This window comes from Eleutherodactylus coqui, chromosome 1, assembly GCF_035609145.1.
Source record: "Eleutherodactylus coqui strain aEleCoq1 chromosome 1, aEleCoq1.hap1, whole genome shotgun sequence".
NCBI classification, from domain to species: Eukaryota; Metazoa; Chordata; class Amphibia; order Anura; family Eleutherodactylidae; genus Eleutherodactylus; species Eleutherodactylus coqui.
The window spans coordinates 392,535,303-392,559,502 of NC_089837.1; the positions used below are offsets into that span (position 1 = coordinate 392,535,303).

A 24,200-nucleotide genomic window follows, 5' to 3' on the forward strand; every position below is an offset into this window, starting at 1 on the left:
AATGCGAAGTTATCCTGGTACTGAGGCAGCAAAGAATCCCCCCAAGGTTACACTTCTACCATGTTTACTTATTATTATGTTGTTTTTATTGAAGAATACTACAGATCCTCTAGATATAATGATGTCAATGGTATCCAAACAATTCTACTTGTAGCTCATCTATTGCTAGAACATCTTCAAACACAGGGCTCACTCACATGGGCATATTAAGTTTTGGTCTGTGAAATATGCAGTGTTTTCACAGACCGAAACTGTGTCTAGTCCTTGCTTATTGCTGTTTTTCTGAACATATTCATTGTGTTTTTCATTGAATTCATGCATAAATACGAAGTGACTATGCATGTATCCTGCATATTCACTGTGTATTGACATGATCCCATTGACTTTAATTGACTATTTCGGTCCATAACACAGACCAAAAGAGGGCATCCTGCATCTCTTTTTACACCTGTAAGGGCTCAGTCACACGGACGCATCGGCGCCCGTGTTACTGCAGGAGGAAGACGGCCGTACCTCAAGACGGCCGTCTCTCTGCAGCGCCGGGAGAAAGAACATGTGACCGGCTTCATTGCTGGTTATGTGTTCTTTCTTCAGCGCTGCAGAGAGACGTCCGTCTTGACGTACGGCCGTCTTCTTCCTGTAATAACGGCTCAGTCACATGGGCGCATCGGTGCCTGTGTACAGGTGCTGATGCGCCCATGTGACTGAGCCCTAAATATGTGCTTGAAAAACACAGGTCTGAATACCATAATGCAAATCAATGGGGTTTCAGTTATCTGCATTAAGTGCATAAAAAAATATGTGAGTAATACAGAGCGCAAATATGCTCGTGTAAATGAGCCCAAAATGTGAGGTGAGCATAAATGTTATTATTGGATAACAGTGCTGTCTGCACTTGGCTCATGCTGGATTGGAGACTTTTTTAGGTTTTGCATTGGGGTCCGGGAGCTTTAGGTTATGCTACAATAGTTGAATCCAAGAGCCTTAGACATAGCACGGCAAATTTTTTCACTTTGATGTATGTTGGAGTAATCACTATATGTAGGTGATACTCAATGGGTATCGTAGCCTTATCAATCAGGTATGCCTAATCATTATTCGATGCATCGGAGAAGAATACAATGAGAAACACTCAAGTGATATTCCCAAGCTCTTCTGTAGAGCTTTATAATTACATAGTTTTATAGCAGAATTTCTAGCACCTGTCAAGAATTGATCAAGAGCTACCTCGCCCTGTCAACATCCAATCAAATCAATAACCATTTCATAGCGAATCATAGCAATGGATAGAGAAGCAAGTTATGGCTTTGTACACATGCATGCATCCATAATTGCATATTTATGTGTCTAGCAGCTAAGAATTCTTACATAATGTTCCACTTCCAATGTCTTAGGACCTTGTAAATAAGACATCCAGTATGTAAATGCCAAAATATCTAGAAGCATGATTATGAATACAAGGACATTTGCTTGTAAGGAAGATTCATCATTTTTATTATAAATTGTATTTTTCCACTGCTATTAGAAACAGTGGTTACCTATAGAACCATTCAGATGAAGGGATTTTAGATGTGCTAAATACTTGCACCTAACAAAGATAGGACATGTGACTGCAATGCTCGCATGTAAGGTCCGTGAAAAGATAGGACCTGACCCATTTTTGGGGCGTGCTAAGGAGGAGTTTCCAGTTTCCATAGACTCATATAGAAGCTGAATAACCAGCACCACGCACCTCTGATCGTGTGAACGGGGAATGTCACAGCTAATTAAAATAGCTGGAAATCACGCGATCTTTAGTGCAGGATATGCGCGATCTTTTCACACCGCGTTAAAACAGTACTTGTCTGAACGAGGCCTTACTATCACATTTAATTTCAATAACTTTTTAAACATATTTAATTACCTATAATTCTGACATAGTGCTCTAGTAAAAAACTGTAGAAAATGTGTGGTAATTACCTGACTTTCATTCAACAGCAAAATACAGAGTGATAGCAAATCATAAGAAATGTTTATTAGGAATCCATGATGTTAGGGTGTCTTCAGACGAGCATATGTGCTTGCCCCAGCACAACATATTTGCTTGTGAATGAGGTTGATTTAAAGACGTATTGGCGCATTGTACTGTACTTTTTTGTGCATGCGCAGGTTCATATGCACGTGCAGCTTTTTTCAGCATTCATGATGAAAAACATGATGTAAAGCCCTAAACAAAAATGTGAATAGAGCCTAGAGCTTAAGACTTTCTAATATCAATGCTCTTAAGGGAGGTTTACACGAGACGAATGTCGAGCAAACAATGCCTGACACTCGTCCCTGTGTGTCCTTGCTCTTGTGCTCCTGCAGGGGAGCTAGTATCGCTGGCTCGCTCACAGAGCGGCCAGCAGGGGGGCAGAGAGGCTGCAGGAGATTTCTCTCCTCTTGCTACCCCGCCCCTCTCCATTGTCATAACACAGTGGCCATTCAGTACAGAACAGCTGCTATTTGCACTGAATGATCAGCGGATCAGCTCATTGTTCATCGTTTATGCTGCATAAACAATGGACGATCAGCTGATCGCTCATTATTCAGTGTAAATAGCAGCCACTCAGTACTGAACTTCCGTTGTGTTATGTTAATGGAGAGGGGCGGGGTACTAAGAGGAGAGAAATCTCCTGCAGCCTCCCGCTGAGAGCTAACGATACTAGCTCCTGTGCAGGTGCACGGGAGCTAGTATGTGCGGGGACGAGTGTCAGGCAACGTTTGCCCAATAGTCGTCCCATCTAAAAAAGCCTTAAGCCATTGCTTGATACATTAACAGGATAGTGTAAACTATTGAATGATGCACATTAAAATTGTAATCAGATAAAGTATTTAAGGATTTGCATAGGAAGTGCACACTGTATGCATATTTGTATTACTAAGAGTTAAATGTAACAGGAATTAGTGTATCATGTGTGAATGGAAGTAGAGCCAGTCAGTCATGTGCTGTGAGTTAAATATTAATACTAGTACAGTTACCAACAACATAGCTCTTACTCTCAGCAATGCTGATGAACATAGATAGCATTTTCACAAGCAAAGTTGTTTCATAATATAACTCTGCATAACACATAGGTAATATTATGGCTTCAAGTTGCGGCTACAGAGGCAATCAAATAATTGTCTAGCTGAGGTTCGTTATTATAATTAGCACTTGAAGGGTATAGCATGGATCTTTGCAAATCCGCATTAAAATCTGCATGTTAACATGGCAGATTTATCCATCACAACTTAATATGATGCACCATAATATGGGCACAAATGCACTGTATGGTCAATGTATATTTTTCTTCATGTGCTTCAGCTGGAGTAAATTTATACTTTTCTTTCCTGTTTTACAAGTTGCACTTATTGCAAATATTGAATTAAGGTCATATTCATGTGAAAGAATTTTCAAATGAGGTATAAAAATGAATACATGCAAAAAGGTCAATAACTAAAAAAAATAGGATACTGAGTTTGTAAAATAGAAATTTGAATTAAAGGGACCACTGAAGCATCATATGTGGGGAAACTTCATAAATCAAGCAGAAAAATCAGAAAAAAATCTGGAATTTGAATTCTTCTTAGGTCCATTATTTAATAATGAACTTTAAATACCGTAAGTTAATTGCTCTTCCCCCGTCTTCTTTGTAACAGTCTGCATAATCTTTTGTTTTGTTTCAACAGCAAACATAAGATTATTATTTGACTATTATGACTTTCACCTTGATGTAGAGAAAGGTCATGAAGCCATAGACTAATAAAAGGCTAATAGCTTAGACTTCCTAAATAAAAACATAAATAATAAATCATCATCTGATTCTACACAGGAAAGCGAATCCATTGAAATTCAAATAAACATATTGTGCACGTGAATATCAAGCACGCTATTTTCTCCAAGTACAGTCAAGTGTCAGAGAAGGACATGGTAAAATGTCATGATGATTTTCTCTGAAGTACTTATTTCCAGGTTTCCTGGAAGATGTTCTCCAAGAAGTAATTATCAAATTATAAGTCAAGTATGAAGTTAGCTAGGCACAGAAACCATATTTGTAGAGGTGAATGCAGGATATATTGAGCCATTCAGTGTCGTTATAGAAGGCTGTCATGAAGCTGATTAAGAGTTTTCATAAAATGTGATATTTTTCGGCGAGCTGCTGTCTGGGAACTGATTTATATTTATTTATACAATTCCATGCGGATAAAAGTTTGTCTTAAAAATAATTCTGCATTCAAATGAAATAAAGAACACTACAGGAGGATGATAAAAAGAAAATGGTAAAACTAGGTTTACAACCACAGAGTGTCTTGAGCCATCACAACCGCCATCAATGTGATTTGTGGTACCCAAACTCTTCTTTATCCAAATAATTAAGAATTAAAGATGAGCGAACGTGTTTGGCTCCGCCCCTTTTCGCCCGAACACCGAACTTTGCGAGCAATTCCGTGCTCGGGCGAAAAAAGTTCGGGGGTCGCCGTGGCAGCGCGGGGGGGTGCGGCGGGGAGTGGGGGGGAGAGGGAGAGAGAGAGGGCTCCCCCCTGTTCCCTGCTGCTGCCGCCCGCGCCGCCGCGCCTCTCCCCGCCCCCCGGCGCCCCCCGAAGCTTTACGCGCGGACACTGAAGTCCTCGGCAAAGCCGGTGTCCGGGTGCGTAAGTGTTCGTTAAGAACACGTTCGCTCATCTCTATTAAGAATGCTCTTAACATGGAAGAATCTGATATGTGTTCTAAAAAATACATTGGACAGTGTTAAAGAACTCTAGTTCAAGTCTGCTTAGGAGTGTAATAATTCTTAAGATGCAGAATAAATTAAGTATTAGCAGTAGTAAGGAGTTCTAAAGACATCATAGCTTCTTAATTAGAAATGAGCGAGCACCCAAATGCTCGAGTCCGCGTTATTCGAGTCAAGCTTTTCGTAAAATTCGAGAGCTCTACTCGAGTAACGAACCCCATTGACTACAATGGGAGACTCGAGCATTTTTACATGTGCAACGCCGGGTGCCGAGCTTTTTTTTTCCCCCCTAGGTTCGTTTGTCTCTCTCTCTCTCCCCTACCTGCCAGACAAAAAAATCTGCCAATGATCCGCGCTGCGTCGTGACAGGGAGGGGCCAAAACAGGCACGTCACAGCGGGGAAGAGCCAAAAACTTGGGCGGGTCCGAACGCGGCTTGATGCTCGTTCGAGTAACGAGCACTATTGAGTACGCTAATACTCAAACAAGCATCAAGCTCGCAGAGTATGTTCGCTCAACTCCATTCTTAATGTGAAGAGCTTGGTTAAGAACATAAAACAAAAAATTGGGGCTTGGCCATACATGTGAGTGCACTACGTATTATTCAAAGCAACCAAAAAGTCACACCACAATAGAATCATTTACAGCTATTTTTGTTCTAAAGTAAAATATAACAACGGGTGAAATCCATTAGAAATGTATGGTACTGAATGCCTCAATGTTATAAATACTATACCTTCAAGTTCACGAATCCTCCGGCCAGCAGCAGATTTCCTTAGTAGACTCCTTCCTGAACTAAAGAGTGTAGTTAACTCATCAAGTGGGCTAGTAACTTGACTTGTATTAGTGACACTGGTTGGGAATGAAGAAGGAGATTTAGTTTGTATTGTCCGTGCAATTTTCACTGGAGAAAAGGGTAGTTTGGTCATTGTGCTACTTGAACCATCATTTAAAACAGGGCTGGATCTAGACAAAGATCTTATTGTCTCTGAATTTATCGACTTTTTAGCTGTATTAACTAACAAAGCATATGGAGTCTCTGAGGGAAAAGCAAAGTGTGTTGAGGACTGGTAAGAAGCCGAGGATGGTTGCATAGGGGGAGTAGAAGGTGGAGACATCCTACTTGATACACTAAACACAGTTAGAGCTGGTGATGCTGGTCTTTCATTTTCTCCCTTTTGATGTTTTGAACACTGAGGTGATAAAGGAGTTGAACATTCTGACTGTATAGCATAGTTAATGTTTGTTTCAAGAACAGGGAGTTTTATTACTTCAAGTGGTGTCAAAGGTGATTCATCAGAAGCAGGAGAGCAAGTCACTGGAGCAGGGGGAAATACCAGAAGAGGTGGTCTATGAGCGAGGAGGTTTGGAAATGGAGCTGGAATGTCACATGGTTCCTTGGAATGCACATCCTCTTTTTTACTGGCATTGTAACCATCAACTGTAGCTAAATTTCTGTTCTGTAAAAATAATTGCGAATTCACAGTTGTCACTGTATTGCTATTAATTTGATCAGGATGAAAATATTTCATTTCTTCGTAGACCGCTTCTCCTTGTTCAGGACTGTTGGCCTCAATGGAACAATTCTTCTTGATATTTCCAACCATTTCAATATACACGGGTTCATTTTCATCTTCTTCCCTTGACATATACAAAGTCAGATTACCTTGGTGAGGTCCGTCTGCAGAAGCTGCCCTCTGCATGGTCCTAAACTCACGATGACTTTTTTTGAGTAACATACTTAATGGTTTTCCTTCTAATCTGTGCACACATATCTCCTCATAAGAGCCACTTAGTTTTGTATTAGGACTCCTCTTTGGTTTTGGTGGTGGAATTTTTTTCATTGTGCTGTAATCATCACTATGTGGTCTTGGCCGAGACAACGCTAAAAATAAAAAAATATCACCTTAATTTGTAATCTTAGCCAATAATAATAAAACAAATCATCTAAAAGCCGTACTATTTTTATTGCCTGAATTGAATACAAGAATACATAATCTATAACAACATGTAAACCATTTTGAGTTTAGATTTTCTAATATCATTTACATAATGGAAGCAAATGCTTCATGTGTTGCTTATTTTGTCATTTAGTATTATTACTAGACATGAGCGAATCTACTCGGTTCGGGTGTTTTTGAACTCCAGCACCACTTTTTCCAAGTAACTCAATACTCGGCCGAAAAGATTCAGGGGTGGTGTGGTGGAGCGGGGGTAGCAGTGGGGAACAGGGAGGAGCTCTCTCTCTCCTCCCCCCACTCCCCTCTGCATCCGCCCGCTCACCCCCGGCGCCCCCTGAATCTTTTCGTCCGAGTAGTGAATTACTCGGAAAAAGTGGTGCTGGAGTTCAAAAACACCCGAACCGAGTAGATTTGCTCATCTCTAATTATTACATTTGAAAATGTATATTGATTCACCTTAATACAGGAATTCAACTAGTTGAATCAAACTATTAAAGCTCTTAGGAAGGCATTGAGCCATCAAAGTAGTTGTGTTCTTTTTACACGTAACAATTATTCCAAGTGCCTGATAACGGTTTAGACTTCAAAACATTTATTAAACAGTAGGCACTAGCACAACTGTGACGTAACTTACCATCATTATCAATTTCCTTAGTAGCTGCTATAAGACAGGCACTAACAGCTTCATATGAAGCACTTAATCTTGTGGTAGGATTTCTCTTTGGTTTCGGAGGAGGTTGTTTCCGAGGTGACTGTAGATTACCACCATCATCAAAGCTTAATACTGTGTGTAAGGATAGTGACCTTGCAGATGCCCCGGATGCTGAGCGTGACAAACTTCCAGTAGTAAACGGAGACATCACAGTAGAAGAATGAAAAAGATTAGGTGTGGAGCGGTACCCTACAAGGCGACTTTGCAAAACTTTCACATTCATTTCATCAGTTCTGAAAAAGAAAACATCATAATTATAGTAAAGTGAAGAATGATAAATAACCTGACATTACACTGCTCTGAGTTTGTGGAGAGGAGTCCATGGGAGGGAGGGGCTCAATCTATTAGAAAAGCACACAGCAATAACAAGAGCATCTCTCTTTCTCAAGGAATGAGCATATTAATGTATTATCTGTACACTATTGAGCAGTGCAACTGCAACAGCAAAGAACTTCGTCATCGGCTTAAGGCCCATTTACATGGAGCGATGATCGTTCAAAAATCGGTAAAAAGCGATTGTTTGAGCGATAATCGTTGTGCCTAAATGCGCAGCCATCGTGCACTTTTTGTGCACTGCCAGCTGATCGTTAAATTTGAGCCAGCCTAAAAATCGTTGTGTGGTCCTATCAGGAGTTCTCCGCTGGTAATGCTGATAGCATTGTTTCAGCTATTTAACTTGTCGGAGAACAAAGGAGCTGAATGGAAATAAGAGCCCTCGGGCTATTAACTGCATTCAGCTAAAGCCTTCATTTGTACGCTAATAAGCTATTAAGTAGCTGAGTAGCTACTTAATAGTTTATGCTAAATGATCGCTCAAAGCTGTCACTTAAACTGTCGTTTGAGCAATTTTTGAGCAATCATCGCCCTGTGTAAATGGGCCTTTACTTTCAGGGTCCCTTCTATGAAGGAGCTGTGTAATGTAGACAACCTCTTGATTAAACGTATGCATATCGATTTGAGCAGGCAGTTATTTCATTTATGTCGAATTAGATTAGTTTTAACATTTACATACACACTTGTTTAAGCAATTATTAAATTATTAGATTTGCTTTATTTACAAATATGGCATTTGTCATTATGATCACGCTAGCAAGTTGTCGAATACTATATCTGTACAGCCGCCTGCAGACGTGCGGGTCGGATCCAGCGGCGAGAATTCTCGCTGCGGGACCCGACCCCAGCGCCTGCAGGGACGAGCACATACTCACCCGCGCTTGGCGGCCCCGGCTCTTTCATGTGCAGGCTGCCAGGCAGCCGGCGCATGCGCAGACCGGAGCCGGCGGCCGGGTGAGTGACGTTTCTGTGCGAGGCTCTGCGAGCCCCGGACAGAAATAGGACATGCCGCGGTTTGTTTGCCGCGCGACATTTTGCGCGGCCAAACCGCGGCCGTCTGCATAGTAGTGCGTATTGCAATGCACTCCTATGCAGGCTTTCAGTGGCGGAAATCCCGCGAGAAAATCCCGCCGTGGGATTTCCGCCCGTGTGCAGGCGGCCTACCTCTAGCAAATCTTTTGTATGTTTGTGTATAATTCTCTCACTATTTATGGATAACACGTTTATTCTGTGCATGTTTGTGTGAGATAATAGGTTTATTTGTTTATATCAAGATTGGCTGACCTACAGTATGTCTACATATTATAATCAGCTTTGAATCTATCAGTGTGAATATATGATTATGAATTTTCAATACTGTTATAATGCAGGCATCTGAAAAAAATTAAGGACCAAAAACTGATCTCTGTCACTTAAAGGCACAGTAGTTAACCTTTCTTAACTCTTAATACAGTCACATACAATCTAGTAGCATTGCTGTGGCCGGTGATTTCCTGCAGTAGCTATGTGTTTTGATACTGCGTTACACTGATGTTCCTCGTGCCGTTCGAGGAAATCATTCTGAGGGCCCATTCACTTTGAAATAGTTTGTCCTCATTAGTTCTCATTGCATGTCTTTGGAATCCAAATTAAAATGACATTGAAGTTGCTTAAACACGCAGGGATAGAGGCCCAGTTGTGACTGCTAGCTCTTCACCTCAAATAGCTACACCCCTGATCACACATACAAATCTACTAGTACCAGTGTTTCTGGTGGTGCAATGCGCCACTTACTAATATATCATCACAGGTCCTGTAAACACACGGCTGCTGTCAGGCTCTGCATGTTTTAAGACCTGTGATGATGTCACCGTCATCTGATCAGGGGTGGAGCTCAGAGCCTTGGTGACTGATCACATGATGGTGACATCATCACATGTAACTCACACAGTCACTCATCACTCACAGACAGGTGGTCGTTAGTATTTTGATAATAAGAGCCTTTAATATAATTGCACTAGAATGACGATGCGACAGAAGAAGACATTATGCAGATGTAGTAAGGGGTAATTTCACCATCATATAATAATATATTAATCTATCACATTATAAAAATGACAATTTATTTGTAGATTTGTATATAAAATCTGTAGAATATAATATCATCAGATATGGCAGAATTACTTGTTAACTGGGGGAAAGATAGAACTCTTGCACTGGGATCCAAGAACCTCAATCGACACAAATGATGGCTATAACCAATGATTGTACGTCTTTCTCTTCTGTCTGTCTCAAAGGTGTTACTGGTGAGAAGCTCATACATTTATTGTTTAGATTAAAAGGTGAAATATTACTAGAAAAGTATTAGAAACAACATTTAAATGATAATCACCCTGGTCTATAAGCTGTATTATGTGCCCTAAATTGTGACAAACCTTCCCCTCATGTGCCAGAATGAAGAGCGACTCTGCAGTAGGATCTCAAGCCTTTGCACATCCATGCATGATATAGATGTGTTGCATGGATCGCCCACATTGTGGCCACTGCAGGTCAATGTGTGGCTGGCTATGTTTTATTTCCCAGCAAGAACACTAGGAGTTAGAGAAGCATGATACACAGTGATCAGCTTATTCCTGCATGGGCTTCTTTTTAAAGAATGGTTGTCATAGTGAGAAAATCCCTTAAACCTTATGAGGCTGAAATCTCATAAAGGTTAGTGATCACTTCAATGGGAGTGTTACCTGCAATACCACACATAGGCCACTGCGCAATGTATGGAGCTATCTGCTTCAGGTGAGGTGAACAGCCGATTGCTGGGGGTCCTGGGAAGTTATTAATAGCCTATCCTATGGATAAGTCATCAATTTCCGAAAGCTGGAAAATCCCTTTAATACATTGTGACAAACATCGATATAATTTGAACAATTACCTTATAGGAATGTCATTCTTATCACCAGAGGAACCGGTTGTGTCATTATTTACATCTGGATCAGCAGGAGGTCTGTCTTGCTCATAGGTGACCTCAGAGGCATTCTGAATAACCAGAGACTGGTAGGTTTTCTGTCCTAAGTCTTCCACAGTAAGTAGAAAATCTTCAATGCAAGTTTCCTCACTTTGTTTAATGCTCACTTTCTGACGGAGATGTTGACGTGCTAAAAACCTCCTCACAACTACGGCAAAAACATAGTAAGAGTAATGCATACAGTAATACATAATATGCAATTTTCTATTGAATAATGTACAGTACATATAGAAGCATACTGTATAGTACATAGTTAGGGATTCTTGAAAGTTAATAAATGTTATCATCATCTGACTGGAATTACAAGCTTTGTTGTTGGCACCATAGATAGTGAATGGAGCAGCAGGGCATATGTGTGGCCACCACTCCATCTGAAGTTCTCACTGCAGTCGTGCAGTGAGGAGGAACAAGAGGCTGGGGATTCTGGATCTAGTGATCGGTGCTAACCCCTGTGATCGGACATTTCTCCCCTATTCTGTAGATAGGGAGTATGCTTTCTGTTTTTATGTAATCTCATGCCCAGCTGTTAACATTTTTTTTAACAATGCAAGTCTTAAGGCCTATTTAGACACAACGATTATTGCACAAAATTCTCTCAAAAGCCATCTTTTGAGCGATAATAGTTGGGTGTAAATGTGCCCATCTTCCAGTTTTCTGCTGAATGATGAATTTCAGTTCTGCCTGAAAACCACCATTCGGTAGAACAACTGATAAGCAGGACCGCGCGCTGTGTTCTGCCCTGGAAGAGCTGATAATAGCTGATTGCATTGTATCAGCTGTTCTCAACTGTCAGCCAAGCAGAACAAAAGGAATGTAATTAAGGAACAGCGGGTGGTCTGTTCCCTGACTACAGATCTTGGCAGCTCACATGCTACTAATAGGTACTAATAGGCATTAGTACCAAGTAGTAGTTTATGCAAAATGATCGCTCAAAAGCCATCTTATGAGCGATCATTCTTTGCAGTGTAAATGCACCTTTATAACTTCAGTCTGTGTATGGACACCTTTAGCAATACTTGCAGTAAATAATTCTAAGTGTACGTCAACAATACATAATGCAGCCATTAGCACCTACTTGTTCTGTACCATGTAAAATACGGTAAATGTTCTACTATTTTTTACTAAAGTTCAACTGCTTAGATTTTACTTGTCATTTAGCAAATGGTGCGTAGGTTCTCCTTATCACATTTCTATATTGACATTACTGTTATTCTATCTGTAAACTGGTGACAGACAATTATTTGCATAGGAAAAAGTAAGCCATTATGTCTGCCACATGGCTGGGTTCATTGCACAGTCCATAGCTGCATTTAGCTCTTATCATTAAAGCTGTACCTCATTGCCCCCAAGGAGCAAAGACATATAAAATTGTGTTGTAATATCTCACAGGCTTTACATGACCGTAATATTTTATATATTTACTGCATTTGGAAAGTCTTTTGACCCTTTATCTTTTTTTACATTATGTTAAGTTGTGGCCCTGTGCAAATTTAAAAACAAATTCAAGGTTTTTTCCCATCATTCTGCACTCAATACCCCATAATGACAAAGTGAAAGCAGAATTCTAGAAATCTTTGGAATTTTTTTAAAAATTAAAAACTAACATTTTGCACTGACATAAGTATTCATACCCTCTCATATGACACTTGAAATTCAACTCTGGGGTCTTACTACATCTCGATTGGAGTCAAACTGTGGTTAATTCAATTGAGTGGACATAACTTTGAAAGACGCACCCTTGTCTATATGAGGTCTCACAGCTCACAATGCATATAATAACCAAATGATGAGGAGGAAAGATCTGCCTTTGGGGCTCAGAGACAGAACTGTGTGGAGGCACAGATCTACAGAAGGCTACAAAAAACATTTCTGCTGCACTGAAAGTTCCCCAGAGCACAGAGACCTCCATAATTATTAAATGGAAGAAGTTTGGAACAATCATGATTCTTTCTAGAGCTACCTGAACCACCAAACCTAAGTAATTGGGGGAAAAGGACCTTGACAAGGGAGGCGACCAAGAACTCAATGATCACTCTGGATGAGCTCCACAGATTGTATGTGCAGATGGGAGAAACTACCACAATTTCAACCATCACTGTACAACTTCACCAATCTGGGCTTTATGGCAGAGCCCACCTGGAGTTTGCTAAAGATTGTGATAAAGAAGATTATCTGGTCCGATGAAACCAAGATGGAACTTTTTGGTCTCAATTCTGAACATTATGCCTTGAACAAACCAGGCACTGCTCGTCACCTGCCCAATACCTTCCATACAATGGAGAATAGTGGTGGCAGGATCATGCTATGGGTCTGTTTCTCAGCAGCTGGGACAGAGTGACTGGTCAGGGTTGATTGAAAGCTTAATGGAGCAAAGTACAGAGATATTCTTAATGAAAACCTGATCCAGAGTGCAAGACAAGCAGAAGGTTCACCTTCCAACAAGACAACGATCCTACGCACACGACCAAGATAACACAGGAGTGACATAGGGACAACTCTGTGAATGTCCTTGAATGGCCCAGCCAGAGTCCTGACTTAAACCCAATCGAACATTTCTGGAGAGACCTGATAATAGCTGTCCACAGATAGCAGAAAATCCCCAAATCCAGGTGTGCAAACTTTGTGGCGTCATACCCAAGAAGACTGGAGGCTGTAATCGCTGCCAAAGGTGCTTCAACTAAGTACTAATTACAGGGTCTGAAAACCTGGTATAATTTTTCAAAAGCATAGGAAGACTTCTGCATTGGAATAAGCCACCTGAAAATACACATGTATGTATAACAAATGCCACCGAAAAGTGCTTGTAATAATGAATGCAATTTGGACTGGAAAATTTCGCAAGCCAATTTTTTTGTGGGAGGAGCTATATTTTTAAATCGTACCATTGTGGTGTACATATAGCTCAATGACTAACTTCAATCAATTTTTTTAAGAAGAGCAGGGTTAAAAAAACAGCTATTGACACAGTCCTGCTGCAAACTCTTATATAGCATGGTCACAGAAAAGTCAGATTATAGGACTATTATTACAGGTAATGTTTCTCTAGATCTAATAAACATCACGGTAACAAATACTTAATACTGAAATGAATAATATTAAACACAGCTAATATTTCACTTTTACCTTTCTGGCAAAGTATAATTTTCCTTTGCAGCTGAACACACATGTCATTAAGCTGATCAGCTTGCCAGTATTTCAGGAAAACTTTTCGCGCTCCAATCTATAAAGAGAAAATAAAATGACCTCAGTGAAACATAAACATATGCACTGTACAGGTTGCAGCCTAATAGCTACGGAGACTTACTGGAGTTAAGGCCGCTCTCCAATGTCGTACTTTTCGAATGCTATCTTCTCCATTTTAGTGTATCTCAGTGATTTTTAACGCACCACATCACTCATTGCAATGATGGGCTGCGTTAAAAATGCTGACATACACGTTTGCCAAAGCCGCCCAAAAACACTCTCAGTTATTGAATGACAGCGGAGAGCTGCCTCTGATTGGTCCCTGCGCTCAGCCAATCAGAGGCAGAGGCATGAATTCATGAATGGGTAGTGAGAGCTGCCTCTGATTGGTGAGGGCTGTGACCAATCAGAGGCAGCCCATTCAGCAGGCGGGGATTTTAAATCCCCGCCTGCTGAATACTACAGAGAGCATTTCAGGAAAACTGCCGGCCGGATGCGGCTGAACTCCGGCTGCAGGAAAAAGGTGAGTATATATTTTTAAAAATTTTTACACATTTTCAGGATGGTTTTCAGGGAAGGGCTTATATTTCAAGCCCTTCCCCGAAAATTCATCCAGCGCTTGCCGGCGGCCCATTGCTTTTAATGGAGCCGCCGGTATTGCCGGCTCCATTGAATTCAATGGGCGAACATCATTCTCCTCTGCCACAGCTGTGCCACATAGCGGGCAGCGCTGGGCCGTTTAGCTGAAAACGCTGCTAGGTGCAGATTTTTCAGTGAATCATGGGCCCGATCACGCGATTTGCGGATGCGCATCCGTTATGTGATTCGCAAATCGCAGGAAAAAATGACCGTGTGACTTAGGCCTTAATATGCCTCAGCATACTCGCTTCTTCAGCTTAATACATAAATTCAGTAAAAGAAAAAAAATTGCTACTGTGTTAAGGTCCTTTTACACCCAAGGATAATCTTTCAAACTGCTGAAAGATTGAAAAATTTAGCACTCTATTTGCATAAAGTGTTAATTAGGGATGAGCGAGTATACTCGCTAAAGCACTACTCGCTCGAGTAATGTGCTTTAGCCGAGTATCTCCCTACTCGTCCCTGAAGATTCGGGGGCCGGCGCGGGGCGGGGAGCTTCGGGGGAGAGCGGGGAGGAACGGAGGGGAGATCTCTCTCTCCCTCTCTCCTGCCCGCTCTCCCGGCTCCCCACCGCGACTCACCTGTCAGCTGCGGTGGCTCCCGAATCTTCAGGGACGAGCAGTGAGATACTCGTCTAAAGCACATTACTCGAGCGAGTAGTGCTTTAGCGAGTATACTCGCTCCTCCCTAGTGTTAATGGCTTTAATGGCCATTAACACTTTATTATCTTCATTTGCATGTAAAAAGGACCTCCAGGAGTTGTTTGCTGAGCCCAGTGTGTGTTTAAACACATGTCCAGCTGTGCAAGCCGCTGCCAAGGGATTCCATTGTTTTTTCCTAAACATCTTGCAATCTATTGAAAGATGAGTGAAATACATTCAAATGGAATGTATTTGCTCAGTCTTTCAGCAGCTGAATGAAGGATTTTATGTGAAATAAAATCCATTCTTCAATCGAAAAGTGCACGATGCCCGCGTTTACATGTAACGATTATTGCTAATTTTCGTCTATTTGGATGAATTTTGAGTGATAATTATTGCGTGTAAAAGGGCCTTTAGCCAGTAGGGTAAAAAGTTAAACAAAATGATCTTGTAGATAAGATTCCCTTTTCATGGTTAAGCTTACACCTGCCAGTTCCTGGTGTTAAAAACTTGCAAATTTTGCGTATGCGAGTATTTAGTAAAAATTAGCAAATTTTCTTCTTTCTACGTCGGCCCCACCACTTTTTTGAAAGATGGGTGGGGCTTTCTGGAAGGAGGCATGCTGCCTTGCACTAAAAGATTTATGTATAATGTACACCAGAACCTGATGCAAAGTATTCCAGAAATATACACCAGGTTGGACTGGGATGCACTTAAAGGGGTTGTCTCGCGATAGCAAGTGGGGTTATGCACTTCTGTATGGCCATATTAATGCACTTTGTAATATACATCGTGCATTAAATATGAGCCATACAGAAGTTATTCACTTACCTGCTCCGTTGCTGGCGTCCCGTCGCCATGGTGCCGTCTAACTTCAGCGTCTAATCGCCCGATTAGACGCGCTTGCGCAGATGGGTCTTTTCCCTTCGGCTCGGTCCGGCACAAGCGGCGTTCTGGCTCCGCCCCCTTGTACGCGTCATCGCGTAGCTCCGCCCCATCACGTGTGCCGATTCCAGCCTCCTGATTGGCTGGAATCGGCACACGTGATGGGGCGGAGCTACGCGATGACGCGTACAAGGGGCGGAGCCAGAACGCCGCTGCTGCCGGACCGAGCCGAAGGGAAAAGACCCATCTGCGCAAGCGCGTCTAATCGGGCGATTAGACGCTGAAATTAGACGGCACCATGGCGACGGGGACGCCAGCAACGGAGTAGGTAAGTGAATAACTTCTGTATGGCTCATATTTAATGCACGATGTATATTACAAAGTGCATTAATATGGCCATACAGAAGTGTATAACCCCACTTGCTGCCGCAGGACAACCCCTTTAACCCCTTAACGACCAATGACGTACCTGGTACGTCATGGAGCGTCGGGGTATGTATGAAGAGAGGTTGCGTGGCAACCTCTCTTCATACAGTGCGGGCATCAGCTGTTTATAACAACTGACACCCGCGGGCAATAGCCGCGAGCGGCCGCGCGGCCGATCGCGGCTATTAACCATTTAAACGCCGCTGTCAATTCTGACAGCGGCATTTAAATCCCCCGAACGATGTTCGGGGGTCCCGCGCGGCCCCCCCGCGGTGAGATCGGGGGAGCCTTGCACGTATCATGGCAGCCGGGGGCCTAATGAAAGGCCCCAGGGCTGCCTTAGCAGACTGCCTATCAAGCCGTCCCCGTGGGGTGGCTTCATAGGCTGCCTGTCAAAAAGCAGTATGACGTAATGCTATAGCATTACGTCATACTGCAGGAGCGATCAAAGTATCGCATCTTAAAGTCCCCCAGGGGGACTTCAAAGTAAAGTAAAAAAAAGAATCAATAAAGTTTTTTTTTAATTGAAAAAAAAAAAAAGTTGTAAAAGTTTAAATCACTCCCCTTTTGCCATATCTATTATTAAAAAATCTAAATAATAAATTAAAAATATGTATTTGGTATCGCCGCGTCCGTAAAAGTCCGATCTATCAAAGTAGCACATAATTTTTCCCGCACGGTGAACGTCGTCCGAAACAAAAAATGAAGAACGCCAGAAATGCACTTTTTTAGTTACCCTGTCTCCAATAAAAAACGCAATAAAAAGCGATCAAAAAGTCATATGTATTCCAAAATGGTACTATCAGAAACTACAGGACATCCCGCAAAAAATGAGACCTTGCTCAACTACGTCGACGGAAAAATAAAAAAGTTATCGCGCGCACAAAATGACGACAGAAAATAATTGAAAAAAATTTTATGTCTTTAAAAAAAAAAAAGAGGAGTATAGTAAAAAAAAACCTAAACAAGTTTGGCATCGTAGTAATCGTACCGACCCATAGAATAAAGTTATCATGTCGTTTTTGTTGCCATTTGTGCGCCGTAGAAGCAAGACGTACTAAAAGATGGCAAAATGTCGTTTTTTTTCCATTTTACTCCACTTAGAATTTTTTAAAAGTTTTTCAGTACATTATATGGTACTTTAAATAGCACCATTGAAAAATACAACTCATCCCGCAAAAAACAAGCCCTCATACAGTGACGTGGATGGATAAATAAAGGAGTTATGATTTTTTTAAAGGGGGGAGGAAAAAACGAAAATGGAAAACGAAAAATGGCCGCGTCATTAAGGGGTTAATATATAAAGAGGCCTGCACCTCTTTATGTATTAGTGTACTGTGCATTGTGAGAAACTGAACTTAGCGCATTGTCAGAAATGCCAGGCTTAGTAAATTTCCCCCATTGTATGATAAATTGCATTTAAAACAGAACAGGATGAGGGGAAGAGAAGTCCTTAAGGGAATCTGTCACCATCTTTTTGCAGTCCTGAGTGCACCATAAGGTAGTGCCTGCCACTGGCGTTTCTATAGGGGATGCAGAGGATGCAGTTGCACCTGGGCCCATGAGCCATAGGGGCCCCATAAGGCCTCTCTTCTCTATATAGGGAGCCAAGTACTATGAATAAAGCACTATATTTGGGGGCCCTGTTACAGGTTTTGCATTGGGGCCCAGAAGCTTCAAGTTACACCTCTGGTGCCTCCCACACTAATTACAGTGATATGTCTTCTTTGCGTATCTCTTTATTAGTAGCAGCCAAACACAAAACTAGTCCTCCATATTCATGAGCTGCAGGCCAGCAACACCCACCAAACCCTCCAGCCAATGATTGGCAGCTCCCTCACTATGTACAGTAATAGGCAGACATTCATTTAATCATTGGCTGGAGGGTGGGGTGAATATCCAGGAATACTTTAAGTAGTCCTCTATGCATGTGCTGCTACTAATAAAATGCAATTTCTCCCAAACTACTGCACAGATCCACCCAGAAGACATATCACTGTAATTAATGTGACTGTCATTACCTTGTGCTGCCCTCAGAGAGGGGTGCAAAAGGATGGTGACAAAGTCTCTTAAATGAGTCTACAGACAAGGATGTGTGAGTTTTATGGCCTCTAAGTGGATGTTTGTCTACAGCTTTGGTGTCCTCGCTCTTTTTGGGCCAGGTCTCTCAGATGTAATAGCGTGCCATAAAACCCTAACAAATATTAGGACCTATGTTCAGAATATCAAAGATGGCCATAAATATGTATTTATAAATTCGGCTTTCTTTCTGAGACCTGAAGTTGCTTTTTAATGTAATGACTCTCATGTGCTCTATTCTCTGTCTTTAGCTACAAAAATGTAACCTATGGACCATTTACACAAGATGATTATCGATCAAAATTTGTTCAAACTAACAAATTTGAGTGATAACTGTGCAGTGTAGATGCACAAAATTCGCTCACTTTTTGTTCACAGGTTTTTAAATCTGGCTTTGAGTCAGCTTAAAAGCCATCGCTGGATCGCGGGCTTGTCGTTCTGTGTAAAGACTCCCCACTCTGAACGAGTCGCCAACGAGAAGCCCATGATCCAACGGTGTAGTCTGTCAGTGTAAAAGCTCTGCATGAGCTCTAACGAACTTAGCGGTGACGTTGGCGCTTGTGCAGTCGTTACCCGACTGTCAGCCCGTGTAAAGGGGCTACTAGTCTTCCTTTCTTTAATTATGTGGTGATGAGATCTCATCCTTGTTGTGAGCTTTTTTCCTCTTTCTCCAACATAATGCCTGTCAATAGTACATTGAGTGCATATAATCAGATAGACAACATCGGACGTGGAGCATATGAATGTTCCCGGGATCTTATAGTCCCTCAGTGTTAGGGATGTGTATCCTGTCTGCAGTCAGTACATGTGAGCAGGTCTTGCAGCTCTTTACCTTACAGGGATAAGTTCCTTTTTGGGTGTCAGGGTACAATGCACTCCTGATTATACAGTTCCTGAGACTTGGAGGGGAGGGTCCAGGAATATGGTTTTCAGATGGTCATCCTTGTGTAGGATATGATGGAGTTTCTTTGCCTTTCTTCTTAAAACCTCCAGCTGTGGATTGTAGGTCACTGCCAGAGGTATACAGAAGTTTTGTGTTTTTGCTTCTGTATTGAAGCAGATGATTTTTCTGGCATTTTTGTGGCTCTGGTGATTTTATCATCAATTGAAGTGGGATGGTAGCCCTGATTTTAAAAAGGCCTTTTGAGATGGTATAAATGTTTATCCCTGGCTGTTGGACTAGAGCAGATCCGGTTATATCAGATGACCAGGCTGTAGACAATGAACTTGTGGGAGATGGCTGAAAGGTTTACCATTTTGTCTGTATTTTCTGTTGTCAACTGTGAAGATACTATATTGTGTCTATAATCTAATCCTCTGGGGGAAGAGAACATCACCCCCCAACACCACCTTCTCAAGAATTGAAGGAGCAGTGCTTTGTGTCCATAAACTGGTCAAACTGGTTCTAACTGGCAGAAACCTATCTAGGAATGTCTTTGTGTAGAGGGACAGGAAATGGCTGGAGAGAGAGAAACAGGCAACCAGTGAAGAATGAACAGAGCATGCTCAAGGGAAGCTCCTCCCGGGTGAATGATCTCACAGCTACCTCACAAATACCTTCCTCTGAGAATGACCAATCAGCACACTAAATAATGTAACTGTATCCTAAATTACCTAACTTCCTGTGTTGAAACTTTATTTAAACTTTTACCCGCCTAAATAAAGACGGACTCTTTTGGGACACATGATGTAGACGTGTGGTCTTAGAAAGGCTCTCCAGGCCTGTACATTATTCTTATCTAATATGGCACCCACAGTATATCGAAAAGCATAAAATTGCGCTAACAAACTTTTAAATGTGTTTGGGGTGGAAGCTGCCCCATCTGAGGTATGTGGGTGGGTCAATAGGTTTTCAGTGCAGGAATGCTTGCATTGAGTTGCTCTGAATTTTTATGGTAGTGTCCAGAAAGTTGATTTCTGTATCTGTGTAGCTCAATATCAGATTTTTAGCGGTGTGGAATTTATTGAACCTTTCATGGAATTTTATTAGTTCTTTGTCAGTCAATCCAGATTATTACAATGGCATCAATATAGCTGAAGTAGGCCAACAGGATGCTTGGAAGCCAAAACTGCCCATCCTTATCTGTGAACTAATTAAGGACTTGTTCCTGTTCTGTTATAGTTTTAAATGTAATTTATCACACTAAGTCTCTGTCCTATTATGTGCATGCAGGGGGTTCAAGGTAGATCCAACTGATGTTTCCATTGTTTTGATGATAAGAATAGTGTTCTGTGCAGAACTATTTTTGCCATCAAAAACTTTAGCAAACCCTGATGAAACTTCTAAAAGGGCCGCTGAGCACAGATGTGAACAGCATTTCAATCCTCTTCACCAGAGGCGTAACTTGAAGCTCCTGGGCCCCAATGCAAACCTGTAACAGGGCCCCCAACTATAATGCTTTATTCATAGTACTGGGCTCCCTATATGGAGAAGAGAGGCCTTATGGGCCCCCTGTGGCTCCTGGGCCCGGGTGCAACCGAATCCCCTGCATCCCTTATAGTTACGCCAGTGCTCTTCACACAATTGAAGGTTTTTACCTGTCCAGACAATTCTCTGTGAGCCAAGCTCAGGACTAAAGGCCCATTTAGACACAATGATTATTGCTCAAAATTCGCTCAAATGCCGTCTTTTGAGCGATAATCGTTGTGTGTAAATGTGCCCATTTTTTAGTTTTCTGCAGAACAACAGTCCTCAGTTTGGCTTGAAATCCATCATTCAGCAGAACAGCTGGTAAGACAGACCGCACGCTGTGCTCCAACTGGGGATCGCTGATTACAGCTGATAACATTGTATCAGCTGTTCTCAGCTGTCAGCCCCACTGACAGAGAAAAAGGAATTAATTCAGAGAACAGCGGGCGGTCCTCTGAATAAATTCAGCTCCCAGAGGCTCACATGCTACTAATTAGTACTAATAGGCATTAGTAACAATTAGTAGATTATGCAAAATGATCGCTCTAAAGCCATCTTTTGAGCAATCACCTTTGTGTCTAAATAGGCCTTAACACTATAACCCTCCTGATTGTTCTTTCCTTCTATACATTGCTATGCAACCAGAGCTCCTCTGAGTTACGGATAGTCCTGCAAAAATATAGTACATTAGCCTGGTTTAATTATCTAATAGCTTCCCTGTGAATCTTATTATATGAGATATATTATAAAAACAATTCAAGAAAGTTATTAATATTCAAAGAAATTAAATTCAATGCAAAAACAGCCTTTCCTATAAAAACAGGACACTTCTGGGTGCATTTCATCTAACAAGAAAGGGAATGAGAAGGTAAATCCAGACAGGTTAGAAACATTAACCTAATGCAAATTAGCTGTTTCAGGATTACCTGCCATCCTTGTTGCTTGCATTGCTCTAGAACATTTCGGCATTTCTCCTCAGGTGATGCTTTATGCTTCTGCTTGGTTAAGATTTCTGATAAGTGCTTATATCTGAAATTTAGATAAAGGGTTAATCGTTAGATAAAGAAGTTTCTTGGCAAAGAACAGTAAGTGGAAGAGTTTATTATATTGTTTCTAAATGAAAATGTCCACTTGACATCATTTAATCTCTATACGGTAGACACTATATAGAGATACACTCTATCAATATACAATTAGGAAAGACATACAGTAACAATGATGTGAGGGCTGCAGCATTTCTTTCTCACGCATATAACTGCATAATGTTCCTGCCTGATACTCACTAACTCATTATTTTTATTGCTAAATCAATTTTAAAATCATATTAGATAAAATATTCATGATTCCAGCTTGTGCTTCACACACTCAGGTTCTTCATTGGAAGCTGTGAAGATTTAGTTATGAGTGCACAGAGCTCGCAGTTTACCGTTATGTTGCAGATTCTTCTCATCATGTCTGTGTGAAATATTTCCGCTTTCTTTCTACTATGTAAAAGTATGCCTAACAGAGGGAAATGGGACTATGAGCCCCGTTAGATGTCAGTGATTGCAATAAGCTAGCACTACTGTATATCAAGACAGCATGAAATTAATTAATGCAGTCATTATTCTGCTTAAATAAGGGAGACAATACATCCACAGCGCCACCTATTGGAAGGCATTCCTTCAAGTCAATGTTAGACTCTTTATACATGCCTTGTAACAATGACTGGGAATTTAGAGCAAAGGCAGATTCGTAGCAATGTCCATTATAAAGAGACAGCCTTTATCTCCTCCCTAATACTGCACTGCTGCTGATTCCTCTAGCAGGACCTTACATGGTAAAGGCAAATTATATGGACATGATGTTCTCAGTCAGTTGGATAAAGCACATCACAGATATCTGTAATCCAAGACTCTCTCACCAAAACTTGGACATTGTTTTTTATGGGGTTGGGCAGCTAGAAGCAGCATGAAAGAGGATTAAGAACCACATTGTGGACATATGAGATATTTTATGTGTAATATATTAATAGATTGTATCTGTCAGTAACCTAGCCATCATGGTTAATGTTTTTTTTATGGACGGGACTGATTGAATCTTTTTTTGCCTTATTTTAATGTGGTTTCAGCCATAACTTAGATCAGTCTAAGCCCAACCTCTCCTAAACTACATGTTGTTGTCCAGCACCTATCTCAGGGGCTTTAGAGGATGCAGTCGCAGGTGAGCCCTACTGACTGAAGGAGTCTGGATGGCCACTCTGCCAGGTAAGAAGACAGGAGTCCTATATATGGAATAGGATAGGCGAGGTGCACTGATACAGATTTTGCAATTCAGCCAAGAATCATGTTATACCTCAAACTGGTCATCACAGTCTTAATTTAAGCATGTCGGTGATCACTAATCAGTGCTACTATGTTCTTCTTTTATCCTTATAGCTGAGGTCTGCATAAGCGAGATTGATAGGAACAATGCAATTTTACAAGAACATTCATTTTTTAACAATTCAATTTTAGTAATTGCATAGTGAAATTGTTCTACTGAACATTATAGCTAAATGTGTGGAATTTTATATCTAAAGCTCGATGTTATTAAGGGCTCTGTAATGAATCACTGCCAATCCCTTTTTATATATAAGCTTATCAGTCACTTACAGACATCCAGTAATATAGAGGTGATGGAATATGAACTGTGATTTTATTTATAGCTATGGCTACCTTATTGGCTCATCAAAACTTCTTTTGCAAGTGACATGCACTTGCTGACTCAGGCAAAGATTGCAAAGTCATTGTTATAGTAATAGCTTGGTAAATCCTTCCTGGATTTTCAAATGCTGGCACACAGAAATGAAGCAAGAAATAAATATACTATACTCAGCCTGTAAATAGGGTCTTACAGTGTGTATAGCATCTGTGGAAAATATTCTAAATAGCGCTGGTCATTTTAGCGGGGTTGTTCGGTTTGGATAATCCCGCTTTCTTAGGAGGGAGCCTGACTATAAACTGATTAGAGGATGCTCCACTACAGGGACACTCAGCAATCTGCTACAGACTGGGTGGGAGCCTGGCAACAAATGATTAATTTCCCTGTGGTGCCACCTTAGGAGAAATTAAGCATTACATGGTTCTTATTAAAATTAATAGTCTGCCATGTAAGGCACAGACATGTGCAGTCCTTCAGGGAGGGTGTCTTTTCTGTCTACCAGATGAAGGTTCTGAA

The 24,200-nt window shown here is 41.3% G+C and overlaps 1 protein-coding gene across 1 annotated transcript in view; it reads right to left on the reverse strand.

The window, feature by feature from the left end:
* The window catches only part of MYO16 (myosin XVI), a 339,522-nt gene that overhangs the window by 35,538 nt on the left and 279,784 nt on the right, over nt 1-24,200 (reverse strand). The window contains exons 28-32 of the mRNA XM_066579909.1: nt 21,929-22,031; nt 13,863-13,959; nt 10,647-10,887; nt 7,328-7,638; nt 5,469-6,617 (exon numbers count right to left, since the gene is read on the reverse strand). Of these exons, the coding sequence (XP_066436006.1) occupies nt 5,469-6,617; nt 7,328-7,638; nt 10,647-10,887; nt 13,863-13,959; nt 21,929-22,031 (1,901 nt within the window). The remainder of the gene's footprint in view (nt 1-5,468; nt 6,618-7,327; nt 7,639-10,646; nt 10,888-13,862; nt 13,960-21,928; nt 22,032-24,200) is intronic.